We start from the raw sequence: 18,765 nt of genomic DNA on the forward strand, positions 1-18,765 counted from the left end.
ATAAACTTTAAAAGTTAAAAAAAAAAAAACCAGCTAATATGAACTCCCTTAATACAAAAAAAACCATTTGACACAAATATCGTCTATTTTGGTAGCCTAAATCGATGTCAACGACATATTTCTCTATATTATTAGGATTTGGTGACTTTTTTTTTTTTTCTCTCTCAACCAAAGACTAAAAAAATAACAAAAATAAACGTTTCTATCAAAATTGAATTTGAAAAATTTTGAGGTAAGGGAATTATATAATCTGCGTTATTTTTTTAAGTTTGAGGATTAAAGTGCATTTTTTTTTAAAACTTATGGAACACCACTCATGTTTAGTGTCTTTTACTTTTGGATCCTTCTTTTTTCAATCACACTCTTTCATAAAAAATCAAAATTAACTAATCTTCAATTAAATTTAAATCACTAGAAAAAAAATCAAGAATCAAATTAAAATTTTTTACACAATCTATCTATATTTATAAGAGGATGAATACTGAGCTCATGAAGGGTGAAAAACCCTTTTATTTTAGTTGATGTTTAAAAGTGTGGTATCAGTTATTTTTTTAAAGTGTTTTTCATTCCAAAACACATTAAAATAATTTTTTATTATTTTTTAAAAATTATTTTTGAGCTTAGCACATCAAAATAATTTAAAAATATATTATTTTTTTAAAAAAATAAATTATTTAAAAACACTTTCAAAATACAATATTTAATGTAATTTTTTTAGTCATGAAAGGATGCCACCTTTAGCGCATTTCCTTAACGCGGCCATTGTTGTTTGCCGATCATTGTCCAAGAGAAAACATCCCTGTCAGGTGTCTTTATTGCGTTTCTCAGGTATCTACCATAGAGGTTGATTAATTCACATCTCAATCAATACATGAAAAATAACCCTAAAAACCTCATCATCTCATGTCCCATCTGCGTGATTTGGGGCATTAATTAGAATTGTGGAATCTCTCGTCTTTATAGTAACAACATCATGTATAATTGTACATAAATTTCATTTCATAATCCAATTAAGAAAATAAATGTACTTACATACAGATTCTCAACAGAAGAAATACATGATTTACTCACTCAATGGTCAAATCCAGTTTAATTTATTACCACAGATATGTGTTTTTATACAGAACAAGTTGCCAGGCTTCAAATCGAAGGCTCAATCAAACTCTTCCTCCCAGGTTCTTCTGTCGTGCGACCATGTCTTCTACTCCAACATGGATAGCTCCAGTGCACAACAATTGGGTTCCACTCACAATTATCGTCACCACTTCTAGAGTACGCTGTTTATCAACATCAACATCCAATACCATGCACTGTTAGAAAGTCTTTCCCTCGTTGCTTGGAACACACACACACAAAGGAAAAGGAAAGACATACCAAGACTGAATCTGTCCAGCTTATGTCGATCTCTTTGCATGCGAATCTGCAATGCACATTGAGAAAAGGCTTGGTAAATTTGAATGAACCAACATGAAATAATTGAAATTCGATGTGAGTTTGAGAGAAAAAATGGAAGATTCTAAGTAAAGACAGAGTGAGAGAGCATAAGCATCAACCCCATGGATAGAAGGGTGAGTGACAATGATGCTAGAGAAGACGCGTATGCTGCGTGCAAGTTTGGAGCATTCCAGAGAGAAACGTTATGTAGTCCAGTAATAGAGGAGGTGAAGCCCACAACGCCGGCAAGAAGGGAGAGAATGATGAAGAAACCTGTTGCCAAATTTCCCATCGGGAAGTATATCGGAAATATGCGTGCTGGGATTGTCAAAATAGCCGCTGCATAGATTCAAACAGGTAAAGCATAAGTCAGTAATCTCTTGAAAAATTCAATCCATAATTGAAAATATATATCTCTGCAAGGTATCTGATTCACCTGCTTCACGAGATCTAACAATCCCATGATTTATAACCCAAGAACCGATTACTATCATGAGAAAATACAGCCCCATATTGAGGATTAAGAGCATGAAGGCAGCAGATTTGCTTGCTCCGGAAGCCATGGCCTTATGACTGGCTCAAAAAACAGGAGGAGAAAATAAGTCACCCTAACTTGTTATGCTAAGAAGAGATCCGTTGTATTATATATGCAAGTAGTTGGTCTTAACCAGAAATTTCAATAGATAGTTGCTGGTCCTGCCAGATTGATATGTCTTTCTTTACTTCCAATATGAAATGGCGTTGTCTTGATTTTGAAGAAATGTCTTCAATTCCTTACCCTTAGTCCTTTCCATGGGCTTGCCTCATTGAAGGGGAAGGAATCAACCTGAGTCTTGAAGCGGGGCTTGTCGGTTTGTTTACTGCGGGGCTTTGCTTTTGCTTGGAATAATATACTTTTCCTTTACCAGCAGATCATAAACAAAGAATAAAGTTTCCTGGAATCCTGTATCTACCTTCTAGAATTAGTATCACCAGCTATTAGCTGCGTTCACTTGCCCCTTCTTTGCTATCGCTATGTTGATGGAAAGTGAGCCGCAGACATCACTTCAACTGGAAAATATTCTTCTGCACAAATTTTCCTACACGCCCAGCAAACAAAGAAGAAGATTTTTCAGTTTCCAGCTTGAATGCTATGGCAGATACTTGTAAATGGTTCTCCGTCTCTCTTCTGGACTGTCCTATTCGTTCAATTGGTGGCATGGGAAATAATTAAGACAATTTATTATAGCATAAGGACAATTTCTAGATTATATTTGGCAGCCGGAAAGAAGCAAAATAAGAACCACCTTACCAGGTGCGAGTTGATAATCATAGATCTTATATGATGAGTTTTCTTCTTCATCTTCTTTTTTGTTAAGATTTTTATAAATAAAAATCTTTTTATATCAAATGGATCTAGCAAATATTTTAGGCTCCAGATATCTAGATCGACTTGGAATCAACCGAGTTCAAGGCAACATGGATCTGATAAATATGTCAAACTTAAGGTACCTTGATTTGGCAAGCAGTCAAGTCTAAAATAATATTGGTTTAGCAAACATACCATATTCAAAATACATGGACTTGACAGTCAATCAAGTTCATCATAATATAGGTCTGACAAACATATCAGACCCATAATACCTGGACTTGGTAGTTAGCCAAGTCCACAGTGCTTGGACTTGGCAGGTAACCAAGTCCAGGATAAAGTAGGTTTGACAAACATGTTAGATCCAATGTATTCAGATTTGATAGTTAGCAAAGTTCATGATACCTATACTTGGTAGTCAAATGAGTTAAAAGTAGTGTAAGTTTAACAAATATATCAGATCTAATATATTTGGATTTGGAAGACAGCTAAGTCCGAGATAACATAGGTCTAGCATATATGCTAGACCCAAGATAGTTGGACTAAACAGTCAGTCAAGTCCAAGATACATGGACTTTGGTATGTGAGCTTGGCAGTCATTCAAATCCGAGATATGGTTTGGCAGTGTGCCAAGCCATGGCATGACTAGGGGAATGACTACCTTCCTCCCTTGGGCATGCCGAATGGAATGATCATCCTCCCTTGGATATTCTAATGGGAGGACAAAGACAATAGGCATCCTCTCTTGGCCATGCTTAATGGACCATCTCCTTTTGGGCATGTTTGGGGGGAATAACCATCTTTTCTTAGACTTGCCCAATGGAATGATCATTCTTCTTTTTGCATGGCATCTTCTCTCTTGGGCATGCCAAAGAAAATGACCAACTTCACTTGGGATCACTCAAAGAACGAACCCACCTCCCTTAGTTGTAGCTTAGGGAAATGCTCAAGCTTCATAGGCTCAACTACATTTGATATCTAGGATCATAATCTTTCTATACCTTTTAAATGAATAAAATTCCTCCAAGGCCTCATCATATTTCTATCAAACATTAATATAAATGTAAAAAATATTTATTTCTCATTAAATGCTATAAGGGTAAAATTACATTTCTAACTCTTCTTGTCACAAAATGACAAAACTTATAGGTTATAAATACACCATGAATCTTTCAAAATAAAAGGTCTGGAATCTTCATTTTCTATTACATGCATATTTTCAAAGCATCTTTCTAGAATATTATTGTATTTGCTCTCTAAAAAGATATTTAGTTAATCATTGAAGAGTTCCTACCTCCATTAAAAAAAGACTTTTGCAAGTGCTAGTTATAAGTTGCAATGGCTTACAAAGCACCAAATACAAGTTATCAACCTTCCTAGTTAGGAAGAATGCATAAGATTATTAGAACTAATAAATTAATCAATTATCCAAGTTGGAAATCCTATTCTTAGGCTACTTGGATTTTTGAAACATCATCTTTATCATATATAAATTCGATATTAGATAATTCCCCACAAGGCCAAGGAAATAAATCAAGAACTCAATTTGATAGTGCCTGATAAAGTCTGCCCATAATTTTCAATTAGCTGCAGGGAAAGGTTCAAAACGTCGATGGTTTGAGCATCAAAACAAATTACTCGTTACTTGAAACTAATCATCTAAGAGGCCATTTTACAATCTTGGGCATGAATACTTGTTCATCAGGAACTTTATTTACGAGGATCTGTCCAGAAGAAATAAGAGAGAAGTTTCCCATGCGCAGGCCAACTAGATCCAAGTGGTGCTCCCTGAGTCTCTTCAGGTTATCTTCAACCAACAAATATCAGACATTCATAGACAGCTTCTGAGCAGCAAGAGCTTCAGCCTCAAGTGTTGGTTCATACAAAATTGTACTCTCAGCAAGTAGAGCAGTCACGACATAAGGGTCCATGTTTGAGGCTGGACGTCTATCCTCCAAGTAACCTAATTGCAAAAAGAAAATAAAAAGCAAAATCAGGAAATTGATCAACAATGCAGATGTTGATTCCAGGACAGATCCAAAGTGCAGAGCAATAACATTGTAAAAAATAGGAAATAACTCGTATAGTTGGGGAAGCTACCGATTCCAACACATTTATTTTAACCTATCCAAAAGAAGTCACTCATGGACAATGGTCACAACATCACAGGATTTGCAACATTCTTACTTTGTTCTTGTTGTGATCCCAAATATATATGGATGATCCATTGTTCTTGTTGTGATGCCAAATATGACTAGAGGTTTAAACCTAATTCGCTCAACCCACCAATCACTTTGAAAAGAGTCCTCATAAAATTAGCTTACTCAGTACCTTTTCCTTGCTTCTCAGTTTCACGTCCCACCCGGATAGAACATCCACGATTAGCCACTCCCTGCACATTAACAATTGAAAACCTATTAACAATTTATGGCAAAGAAAAGCTCCCTTCTGATTTATGTGTTTTCAGTTCATTGGAATCTCATATATCTTAAGAGCATACCCAAGAAAATGTGTCAATGCTTGCTGTTTCATGCTTTCCTGTCAACCTTCTCTCATTTCCTTCACCATAAGCACTAATGTGTTCCTTATGGCGAAGTGACAGATTTAAGATTGCCTTCTTTATTGCTTCATAGCCTCCTTCCTCCCTCATGGTCTTTGTGCTGTCAGACATAGCAATATATGTATATCACTCAGTATTCTCTTACATTTCGTGTGCCTTGGTACTATAAAAGCATTAATATTCAAGATAAAATGATAGTGCTGTTACCTGTAATTGGTGTGGCATCCAGCGCCATTCCAATCACCCTACCAACACAGAGAATATATGCATCCATAATATTAAAGAGAACTATAACCTGTTTTCTGAAAATCATAATAAAGCTAAATGAGAATATGTATTACCTCTATTGGTTTTGGATCGAGTGAGAGCACGACACCAGCTTGTTCAGTGATTCTCTGTCAGAACAGAGGATGAGAAAAAAAGAAATCATTTTGATGCTAAAACAAACTCAAATCCTCCCCCATAACCATCTTCAGTTTTACCCATCTGCAATTTAGGGTATTCCAAAACTTGCCAGTCTGATAAATTATAGATACCTTAAAGTGCAGCACGAAACTAATTGAAGGAAGAAGAGGGCAAGTTTATGAAGAAAACAAGAGCAAATCTTTGACAAGGATGCTGATAGAATAAGAAAAGTGACTGGAGCTTATGGAGAGATGTCTTTCAATACACCAACTTTCTCCTTAGAGTTTCTTTCTTTCGTTCAAATCTTTAATATAAAGGTGAATTACCTCTAGAATGTATCTTGAAATCCAGATATGATCTCCAGCATCAATGCCCACACTAGGACCCACCTGATATTCCCACTGCATAACAACAAAAGATTCATGTAGGGATTAAAGAGAGTTACACTGTTAGCTACATATTGAGTTGTGCATGATACGAAAATGCTAATGGCTAGAGGCAAACCTGGCCTGGCATAACCTCCCCATTGGTGCCGCTAACATTAATTCCAGCGTATAAACAAGCCTTGTAATGTGCATCAGATATGTCACGACCAAACGATTTATCAGCGCCAGCTCCACAATAATAAGGACCCTGAAATAGGTAGAAATCACCATTGTATATTAAAATCCCATGTCTTCAATGGTTATGTCAAAAATAAAACTGGAATTTTTACAAGCAGACTAGTACCTGAGGACCAGGATAGCCTCCAACAGGCCAGCCCAAAGGCCACTTCACATTTGTTTGAAGCAAGGTGTACTCTTGCTCTATCCCAAACCTATGTTATGAGATCACAGAGGATTAGCACATCTAATTCTAACCACATATTTATCACAAAGTACATGAACTCTACTTCAAAACCTGCGCATGTTGATTTATTGAAAGGAAAAAAACTAACGAAAGACTGACAGCTTAAGAAGACATACCATGGAACTTCATCTACAACCTTCTTGTTGCTGAAAATCTCAGCAGCCCGATGGCGTTTGTTTGTAGGGATGGGCTCACCTTGTGGAGTGTATGTATCACACATAACCTTTGTAGAATGGACAAGACGATGTCAATGGAGTTATTTATGCAGTTCAATTTCCCTAAGAATTCAATTCCTCAGAACCATAACTGGTTGCTTTTCTTAGACAGCACTCACCAAGATGTTGTTTCCTCCACGGAATGGGTCCTTGAAAATTGCCTGGGGACTGGGATAAGGTGCTAAGTCAATACTATTGCTTGATAATAGAAAGAAATACAGAATGCTATCAGATTTTTCATGAGATCTTACTATAGAATGACCTCGCTATCCTCTCCTGGTGCTTGTCCAGTACTTGATCCATCATAGTTCCACTTGGGAAGCTCAGATGGATGTTCTATAGGCTTTGAAATTGTCTGTAGACATCAACCGATAGCAACGAAAAAAGAAAGGGCATGAGAAAATCTAATCCTTAAATGAAAAGGCATGCAATTTATTTCACCAAGTAATATCACCAAGGTCTTATTACCCTTGACTTGCTACGAAGATCAATGCCAGATCCTCCAATCCTGTATCAAAATGAATAGTATCATGAGTGATCCCAAGTCTACTCATTGAGATGTCGAAAGATCAATGCCATAACCTTACTGATGCAACTAGCTTAAAATTTACTATTCCAAGTGAACTCAAACTCAATCCAGAAAACACAATATCATAAGCTTATTCGAACTGATTCAAATTAGATTAGCATAGACGATAGTACCAGATGTACTCAGCAATGAAACTGTTAGTGTACGGAGTAAGATCTAGATTTAGAAGATCCTCCATCCTATTGATAGTGCCGTTCTCAAGACTTGACGGCGAACACTCTAAATTTAGCAGAGCTTTTTAGCTGTTCCTTTCTTGTTCTGCTTCAAAACTAGAGAACTCCACATCTTTGCAGTCATGGGACTTGCGGGTGCTGAGTTCTTTGCTATTCTCATCTGCCATTGTGAAGAAGGTGCTAGAATCTGTGCCATATTCACCTATTCCTCCCTGGAAAATTAGAACAAATATTCTGACCAAGATTTTCAAAACTTGACAACGGGAAATTAATAAAACCAGTAGTCTAGCTAACCATGTCCACTGTAGAACAGGCAAATCATATCAGCAACACTCAAAATCAAAAGATGAAAGTGGATCAACCTCATAATTGATCAAGAAACAAACTTACCTCTTCTACGCTACAGAGATGAACTTTAAAATGATCTGAGTTATTTCTGAACCCTCTTATCAAATTTCCCAGTTTTGGTTTATAACATATGCAAAACTTAAAGATTTCAATTCTCACTTCCAAAATGGCCGAACAAATGCTCCTTCACTTAATTTCTGGCATGCTACAATATAGTCAACTATATAACTTGTCAGCTATAAAACAACATAATTTAAAGAAGGGGTAGATCAGTTTTCAAGAATGCAATATAAAACAATGTTTCACCTCAAAAAGTAAAGAGAAATCTAAAGTAAGGAACTTCGTGTTGGATGGCCATAGTGATAGTCCACTGGTTAACAGGTTGACTTATTCTCTTCCCAATACCATTCCTCGTGTGTGGACCAGATCATTCAGTGGCATAAAGTTCAGAAAGGGCTCTATTATTTAAATGACCAAAAGAACCCCCACGAACCTCATGCTTGCTGGTAGCAATCTAGCCAAGATTTACTGTAGCTCAGGAATATAATACCATCATGACAGCTTTGAAATGGAAAACAGGTTTTAGAAGATGAAACTCTCTCAAAAATTAATCTCAAGATTGATCAAACTATGAATGATACACTCAAACTTATAAGAAGTTTAGTAACAGAACCTACGATTGCTCTCATTGTCTCAAATATCAAGAACGTACTTGGTAGATATGAGGAAAACGTGCCAGATATATGCTCGCTGCCTACTATCCAAAGTCTAATTTAGGTCATCATACAAAGTTACCATTGTCAAGGAAACCCATAAAAAGAGTTGGCAGAGAAGTAAACAAGGTTCTTAATTACCTGGGAACTGCCTGAAAATGGCTGGAAGAGAGACTGGAATGTGGGTTGTGCAGCAGACAGAAGTTGCGTTAGCAGAGAGAGGGAAGGGAGAGGGGGAACTGTGTATGGTGCAGAAGTGTATATATTAGTGTAGCATTAAACTAAAGGCTTTAATGATCAAAACAAAAAGGTCTCTTGGCTTTTCCCAAGCAGATAGGGGCGTGCTATGAGTGGCGGAAAATGGGTTTTGGTCTCTTTGACGACACCAAGAGAAGCTTGGACTCCATAAAAATTATTAGAGATAAGGTTCTTTCGATCTCAGGGTTTTCAGCTCTCTCTATCTACCTCAAAGCACTGACAGAAGCTGGGAGCTGAATTAAATTACATTGTGTATAACATGCAAGATTAAGCTATATGCTCCTAAAACACGTGGGAAAATGCTCTACCCCAGACCTAGTTGAAATTTATTTTTTTTTTCCTCCCTCCAAGAAAAAATGAGATGTTTTGGTTGCGGGAGTAATTTGGTGTTTTTCCAATGACAAATTGGTGATTAAAGTGTTGTCCAGTGGTATATATATCTTTTTCACGTTTTCGAAATAGTAAGATAATTATATTACTTTTGAATTTTTTTTAAAAAATTAAAATTGTTGATAAGGATATTTTTATTTTTATTTTATTATTTTAAAAGTACTGAAAGGACATCTTTACCCTTGGGTCAAGAAAAAATAAGACAAGTGCTCAAGGAATTTTTATTTTTTTTCAAATATTTTTTATTTTTTGTTAATTTCATAACCATTGTAGGCAATTTAGTCTTTTTCTCTTGATTAATTAATATTTAAATTTAAAAAGTTGTTGGGACATGCATGTATTTTGGTGGCCAAACTTGCTCTATCATTATATTGTTAAAAGTATTGTTGTGTCTTTTTTCTCCTAATGCGACGTGTGTTAATAAGACGATTTGTCATTGATGAACTTTTTTTTCTCTCTATCCTCCCTAAATAATTATAAGTTGGCTTTTTTTTGTTTTTGGTATTTTCAATTTCTAACTTAATTCTTTTGATTTTTTATTTTTATTTTTAACCATTTCTAAATAATTATCTTTCTATGTTTTATATAGATAAACTCTATTTTTAAAAAATAAGTAATACTTTTTTAGATAATATTTATAATATGTGCAATATTGCATTATATTTTTTTTCTTTTATTTATTTAATAAATTTTATGCATGTTTATTTTTTAATTTGACCTGGGTTGACCCATGAAACCCGAGACCTGGCCCCTTGGTTAGGTTAACATCTGGGCTGAGTTTAATAATTATGCTTGCGCATACTTTAATTAATTTTATGGGCCCTAAAGTTAACGACCATATAAATCTTCAGTGATCATCATATATTTCATGAGGTTTCTTAATCGTAGATGTTTAAAGTGAGTTTTAATATGTTTTTTTATTTAAATTTAATTTTTTCAATTATATTTTTAATATTTTTATATAATTATAATGTTATGATATTTCAAATAAATTTTAAAAAAATATAAAAATATATTATATTAATATATTTCAAATTAAAAATTACTTTTAACTACAGAAATAACAAACGGTAGCGGTGAAAGACTGCAAGGACTTTTTTTTTTTCCCCACCCACCCTATATCTGTAATTACATGGAAGCATGGAATTGTGACCACGACGATGTTGACAGCCTACCTACACTTTCAAATTCCAAGCAGGCGTCGTCGTTTTAACTCGATGCATCAACAAACACAATCTACTACCAAACTATGAACGGTAGGCACGAGTTGTTAGCGGAAAAATTCTGAAAGGAGATTACGATTTCCCACCTACCCTCTTCGCTTTCGAAGATCGTTTACGGTGATGCCATCAACCTTGCTGCTTACGATAAATACTAAGAGATGGATCACTATTAGAAATATAGCGAATATAAATAGAAATATTGTTGTAGGTTTTTTGTGGGTATATTATGGTAATATTTATTAATTGAATTTTTTATCATTAAATCTATTAGTAAACACCGACATAAATATTTTTATAGTATATACCAAGATGATAACAATTAAAATAAGGAATAAAAAAAATCAAACAGTACGATGACATATAAGTTTTACATACAATGTTACTGATAAAATTAACTCGACAATAAAACCCGTTTATGAATATGCCAATGAAAATAGTCACCCCACTCAATCTCAACACAATTCAATCTTCTAGAACAAATCTGGCTACTACAACACTCGGTTTGTCAATTTATATGTTTTGATTCAAATTTTATTAAGGATTCTACACCTTAAGTAAGCAAATCTACCCATTTTTTATTTGAATACAATTTTAAAATGTTAATTTTTTTTTGCATTTCTTTTTTATATGTATTTTGTTTGGGTGTTTACTTGTTTTTATAGTTTTTTTTTCAAACAAATTTTTTGTATGAATTTATGATTTGTATATGTTTTAGATTTTGTGAAATTATATTTGTTTGTAAATTGATAAAACTTATGTTGAATTTTTTTACTTAGGTGTTCTATGATGAAATAAATAATGGCTTATTTAATGGGTTTGTTTTATATTTTGTCAATTTTATTATCAAGTTGTAATTTCTGGTAAATGTGTACAAATTTGAATTTATGTTGATAATTGATAATGAATTAAGAGAATTATTAAAATAGATTGAATGAGCTTGAGCCAAACCAATATATTTGCAAATTTATTTGGTTAACATAGTTAATTAATACATGTTGTCATCATTATTTTATATAGGTTTGATAGAAGTAATGGATGATCGTTCATGGAAGTTTAAGACTCACCCCAATGGTTGCAGATGATGAATTATTGTAATGAGGTTTAGGGTTTTAATAATTACACAATATCTAATCCAAGAAATATTAGTGGAAACGATGTTATATGTCCATACAAGAGGTATAAAAATAAAAAGTTTATCAATCTAGATGTTGTAATGATGCATCTTCTACAAAAAAAAGTTTATGAAAAAGGGATGGTTGAGTCAACTTCTAATGATAGTAACATGCATAGAGTTGTAGATAATAATTGTAACAGCCCAGCTTCTTTAAAGCCAAAATCATCCTATGAATTTATAAATGCATTCCAATCATTAGCAAAGCACAACCCACATAAGGTTAATCAACATCCCATAAAAAGTGACAATAAATCTTCTCGCAACAATATTTAGGGTTTATCATAACAGAATTCATCTCTAGTATAGTGCAATACTCATATGATTTCTCAATATAATATTCTTATAAAAGAGAATATCACATACATACAATCACCACCTTATATATACAAGATCATATTTTTGCATCCGTATTCCATTATAAATTTCGATACAAGTCCTTACAAAAATACCGAATGGCAAATATTCAACTAGTTCGGTTTTTTATCAAATACATAACACCTAAAACATACTATTCACCATAGCACTTTTCAAAGTAGGTGAACCTATAAAACGAGCTTCCCTACACACCTTGATTGTGTGATGTTCTTATTATAAAAACAACATAGATACAAGAATTTTAATTAATTTAAACATGATAATAAACAACTAGAGGAACATTATTGTTACTTTTCGCTGTTAACTTAAAATGAATACATTCCTTCTTTTACTTCTCATATGCACTGTGCAATCTTTATTATTTTGTTAAGTGTATTATTCTCACTCATACGCTCCAACTTCTCTATAGGAGTTATGAGACTGAAGTTTAAACATTGATTAGGATTAATTACTTCATTTTAACTCGGTCATTCACTATGGTTGTTTTTAGTCGTAGTTAATCATAACTTCCAAACTCAGTCATCCATCTCGGATTCTATTAACCAAAACTAATCATAAAATCAAACTTGTCATCTCTTATGGATATCATTAGCTGAAGCCAATCATCATAATCAACTCGGTCATCCATTTAGGATGTCATTAGCCAAAGCTAATTGTCATATTCAACTCAGCCATCCCTCTATGATGCCATTAACGAAGACTAATCATCAACGCAACTTAGCCATCCATCTAGGATGCCATTAGCCCAAACTAATCATCAACACAACTCGACCATTAATCTAGGATGCCATTAGCTGAAGCAACTCATCAAACATAATTCGGCCATCCATCTCGGATGACATAGTTAGTTTGACATTCATCCATAACTCTATGAACATTTCATAGTCGTTTTGACATTCGTCAACAACTCAATCAACATTTCATAATTGCTTTAACATTTATCAACAACTCAATAACATATCATCCATAACTAAATCATTTCAGAACATTAACATTATACAAGAAAAAAGTGGAAACCACCAACCTGCTCCTCTTGTAGGGTATCCTTGTCCGATCGTAGGTCCAATCTCGATAGCACCACCTAACACATTAATGATCACAAGTCAACACATTTGTATTTGGAAATGTTATAACTCATCACCATACATATTCCCAAAATACACATGTTCGCATTCAAGTGTTCCACATATTACATAATTGTACCGTGAAATCATTATAAGCATTTAAGTCATTTCTGACATTGAAATCTATTATAGAAAATCAAAAGCAAAATTGATTCACTGGTGACACAGGATTTGGCAGTGAAAATTGATTCACAGGAGACACATAATTCGACATCGAAATTCAACAACGAAAATTGATTCGCTAGCGACACAAGATTCAGCAGTGAAAAATGATTTATTGGTGACTCAAAATTCAACAGCGAAATTCAGTAGCAAAAACTTATTTATTGGGGACATAGATTTCGGCAGCGAAAATTGATTCACTAGCCATAAACGATTCGACATTGAAAAATGATTTGTTGGTGACATAAAATTCGGCAGAAATTGCTAACGCACATATGATACTACTAACTAAAAAATCATTGATGAAAACTGAGTCATTGTCAACCCAGAAATTGTCAACACAACACATGTTTATAGCTAACACTAAAATCATCAGCGCACACAGGCTACTATTGACTCAAAAAATGTTTATGAAAACTGAATCACTACCGATCTAGAATCGTCAACGCAACACATATCTATGATTGACGATGAAATCGTGTGCACACATGCTACTAAAATCATTGACAAAATTGAGTCGCTATTGATCTAGAAATCATCAACACAACACAACACAAGTCATTGTCGATTTAGAAATCAAAGTGACAATGGTGTCGTTTCTGATTTTACTCTTTCCCTCGACTAAGTATAAAGTTTACGTTAGTTTCCCCCTTCATAACTCACCCCTAACTGAGTTTGAACATATACAGAAATCAACCACATTCAAAGTTTTATCACAAAACCATCAACAATGCATAGCCAATTCTCAACATACATCTTTTTTCAAAGAATCCCTTAATCATCACTTTAAGTTCTTTATTGTATTATCCAAAGTTCATCAACAACATTAGTAGCAATTCAATAACACATAACAAGTTCTACGTACTATTTCACGTCGATATAAGGATATTTGCCTATTTTTTGCTGAAGTATATTTGCCTCTTTCCTTTAATCTTTTGCATGCATTCCATCAAGTCTGACATAATAATATTCCTAATAACATGTCATGTTCATACATATAACCATTTGATTCCTAAATAAACAAGTTCATCCATTACACACACAAATTCATGGCATTAACATGGAGTGATTTCAGTTTCAGTTTCAGCTTCCACATGCTTATAAGGTTCAAATGACAATACAATTCTATACATAACATCTTTCTAACATATTTTCATATAATTTCTTTAATCACATATGCAGAAGTCTTGTCATTAACACAAACATTGGTTTTGTTTTGGTTCCAACGTGATATAATACTCTAACATGGTCACAATCCATGCATTTCATCATAGGAAATTCATATTTTATCCAGCCTTCAATATGGTTAACCCTCCCATAGGTTCATACCTTCAAAATCGTTCATGTTTATTTGTGTGTGTAAGAGACCATATAATGACAAGCTAACTTCAGTTGATTAAAAAGCCCATGTTCATCATTTTTTATTTATTTCAGAGTTCACTCTCATGTCATGATTCTATCTTTATGAAACCCCTCTGGAGGAAAAAGGACAAAAAGATAAAGAAGCAAAATCTAGAATTTCTAGTCATATTGTGAACAATTTTTGAACTTTGAAGCATAATACATACCAAATAACTTGTCTTTGAACCATATTGTTAGAGTGCTTTCCTGCTGATTTACCTATTGTTTGCCAACTTAGACCTAGTAAGGTTAATGCTAAAGACACTATGGATTGGAACAATTACTTATAAATAAAGTAAACTCAACTGTACAAAAAAAAATTAATGGCAAGAAAGAAAGAAATCTAATAGTTTTATTGCAAACAAAGAGTTACAGGGAATAAGAAACTAGTCTCACACCACTAAAAGGAATCACTCACATATTAGAATCACATCAAATAACAAATAGGTATTTATTACAACATATCTTACTAGAACTAATAATCTTCTATATATGGTTTTACAAATAACAAGGACAACATCAATTATTACTGTCACTTGGATGATAATCTAATAAGATTGACATCAATTATTGGATATCAACTGCCCAATCTTTCCAACATAAATGGCTGGAACTTTAGCTTACACAGAGTACTTCAATCCACTAGGATCTGATTCATCAAAATCTATAGCTTTATCAACCCTATTCATATTGTTAGATTCAGTCAATTCCTTCTACTTCAGGTGCTCCTATCTTAATCACCAGAATTGGCATCATTTTCCCCTCTCCCCAAACAACTTGCCTTAGGCAAGTAATGTTGAATATAATCTTGAAGCAATTTAGGATTAAGACGATGAACATCACCTTTATGTAACTATACTCTGCCTTCGAATAGGGTTTGGATGCCCATTATATCAATAACTTGATATAACCCCCTCCCTCTTGGTAGGTACATACTAATATGCCAATATAGAATCCATAATTTCAAGAGTAGATGAAATGTGGGGAATACTTTAAGGAGGACCATTTAGTTCATAAATAGAGGTAGAACCATGATAACCTGTGAGATCTTCCACATTGAAATTGGACTAAATTGAGATTTTATTGGTAAATCAACTAAAAAAGAATTAGTTCATATTTCTTGAGAATCTTGAATGGACCACCCCTTCTAGAATGTAACTTGTTATATATTTTAGTGGGAAACCTCTCAAGTCTTAATCTTATTAACACTAGATCACCTTTTTCAAATTGTATATCCTTTCCATGATGGTTTGCCTGAGCAATATACTTAGCAACTTGTTTTTCCATCTTACACCTAACATTCTCATGTAAGGAAGATATAAACGCTGTAAAATTCAATCCTGCCTCACTAACTTTCTGAGGTAGAGGTAAGGAAGTAACATTTGTAAGTACCTTGGGATGTAAACCATACATCAATTCAAATAGTGTACATCATATTGTTCTATTGATAGTGTTATTAAATGTAAATTCAGGTTGGGGTAGAATTAAGTCCTAACTTTCACCAAAATCATTAGTTAAATATCTGAGCATATTGTCAAGACTCGTGCTAATGACTTTAGTTGGACTGTCAATCTGTGGGTGGAAGGCACTAGAGAAAATAAGTTTAGTGCATAATTTAGCCTATAGTGTCTTTCAAAAGTAACTAACAACTTTGACATTTCTGTTAGAAACAATTGAAAGTGGAAGGTTATGAGTCACACAATTTCTTTTAAAAATATAGAAGCAATATGGGAAGCATTAAAATTCTTTTTGCAAGGAATAAAATAAGCCATTTTGAAAAATCAATCCACCACCACCATGATAAAATCATTGCCTCAAACTGTTCTTGAAAGTCTCAATACAAAACACATGCTCAATTTAAGCCACAGCCTCTATAGAATAGGTAAGGGAGTTAAAGACCAGTATTGTGTTTCTTACCCTGTTCAATTGATAAATTATATACCCGTTCACAAGGTGTTGACATATTTTATAATATTTGGCTAATAAAAAATGATCAACAACCAAGGAAAAATGTTTTTTTTGCCCAAATGACCTACTATTCCCCTATGTAATTCTTGATTAATAAACTCCCGAAATAAACCCTTAGGAATACAAATACACCCACCTTTAGTCAAGTAACCATCTATAATGGCATAATCTGTTACTAGAATAAAAGGATTGTTGTGTAAGGAACCCCATGTCTTCTGAAAATCTGAATATGTACTCTATCAGTCTTTTAGTAAAGTAAAACCTTACGGATTTATTAAGAGAATGGTTAATGGATGGGGTCTGCGACTAAATGCATATGCCACTTTCTTCTCGTGGCTAGTTTTGTGCTTGATGACAAAATTGAATTGTTATAGATAACTAATCCATCAAGCATGCTTGCTACTTAACTTGTTTTGAGAATTCAAATACATTAATGAGTTATGATATGTGAATAAAATGAATTTTTGATGTATGAGGTAAAGCCTTCAGTGCTTCAAGAGCATAGATTCTAAATCATATTTTAAATATTTCTTCCTGATATCATTTAACCTTTTATTATAATACATAATGGGATGTCCTACTTGGCTCAATACACCTTTAATGCCTATATAGGAATGCATTACAAAGAAATTTCAAAAAACTTGAAAGAAGTTTAGAAGTTTAAGAAAACAAGAGTTTACGCCATCTTTTGTTTGATAATCTGAAAGGCCTTTGTTGTAGGGAGAGACCATTTAAAAATGTTTTCTTTCAAACACTTCTAACATTATGATTGGAGCCATAATGGTGCTAACAGCTTGAAAAAATTGACGATAAAAGGTGGCTAAACTATGAAAACTTAACCTTAAAAAAAAAAAAAAAAAAAATTGTGATTCTAGCCACTCCAGAATTGCTTGAACCTTCTCTGGATCACCTTGGATAGAAAGAAAGAGCATTTGCTGAGATTTGCATAGAATTTTTCTTATCACAGGACTTGTAAAATCTGCTCCAAATGTTCTAGATGTTCTTCCATATTTTGACTGAAAACAAATATGTCATTCTAAAATACATGATAACACACTTTTGCCTAGAAAAGGCTTAAATGTCTGAATCATTACTCTCATGAACATGTTTGGTGCATTTATTAAGCCAAAGGGTGTTACCAGTCACTCATACAATTCGTCTTTCATCTTGAAAGATATTTTCCATTCATCTCCAAATCATATATGAATTGATGGTAACCAATCCTTAGATCTAGTTTAGAGAAGGTTTGACGCCCCTAACTGATCAAAGCTTGTCGTCCAGCCGTGGAATTGGAAAACAATGCTTGATTGTGATATTATTCACTACCTTACTATGAATGCACATCCTCCAGCTCCATCTTTTTTTGGCCATGAGAAGGGTTGATTCAGCATAGGGACTTTAAGCTTTATCTGATGAAACCCCTTTTGTTTACAAGCTCATATACTTTTCGTTGTAACTCTTTGTGTTCTGTGGGGCTTATTCGATAATGTGGAAGTTTTGGAAATGAAGAACTTGGAACCAAATCAATTGAATATTGTATACCAAGTAGGGGTGTGACACGACCAAAAGATTGATGTCTTCTCCCAAGTGCAGAAGTGTCGAAGTAATAAATAACCCGGCAAAGACCGGGGTCGAACCACAAGGAGTTAATTGTATAAATTTATAGGCAACAATAATACAACACAATAAACAACAATAATAGTAATAGTAATAGTTATAATAATACTAATAATAGTAGTTAGTAATAGTAATACAATAATAATAATAATAAATAATAATAAAGAAGAGGAAGAAGTTTATGGAATTTTAAGATGGAAGATCAATGTGAGAATTAAACAATGATAAAAAACAAATGTCAAGGTTAGAAAAATCCATTAATGATATTTCAAACAAGTATAGTATAAACTCTTATTACTCAACTGGAAACCACATACAAAGAAGGTTCCAATCGGATGATTTGTTATTAATAGCTCATTATAAATTATTAACATGATCATATTAATTATCTTATTTAAGTAACACCAAACTTTTAAATATTGTTAGAAATTCATGATGC

At 33.6% G+C, this 18,765-nt stretch overlaps 1 protein-coding gene and 1 pseudogene across 1 annotated transcript; both read right to left on the bottom strand.

The window, feature by feature from the left end:
- Window positions 1-939: 939 nt before the first annotated feature.
- LOC118054215 (membrane protein PM19L) lies at window positions 940-2,192 on the bottom strand. The gene is made up of 4 exons (XM_035065697.2): window positions 1,871-2,192; window positions 1,554-1,773; window positions 1,375-1,420; window positions 940-1,277 (listed from the first exon to the last, which is right to left on the bottom strand). Exons 1-4 carry the CDS (start codon window positions 1,995-1,997, stop codon window positions 1,158-1,160), a joined length of 513 nt encoding a protein of 170 aa, XP_034921588.1. The 5' UTR covers window positions 1,998-2,192; the 3' UTR covers window positions 940-1,157.
- Window positions 2,193-4,307: 2,115 nt separating this feature from the next.
- LOC118054214 (glutamine synthetase leaf isozyme, chloroplastic-like) lies at window positions 4,308-9,079 on the bottom strand (annotated as a pseudogene).
- Between the last annotated feature and the right edge of the window lie 9,686 nt (window positions 9,080-18,765).

This window comes from Populus alba, chromosome 8 (genome assembly GCF_005239225.2).
Source record: "Populus alba chromosome 8, ASM523922v2, whole genome shotgun sequence".
In the NCBI taxonomy this organism is placed as follows: Eukaryota; Viridiplantae; Streptophyta; class Magnoliopsida; order Malpighiales; family Salicaceae; genus Populus; species Populus alba.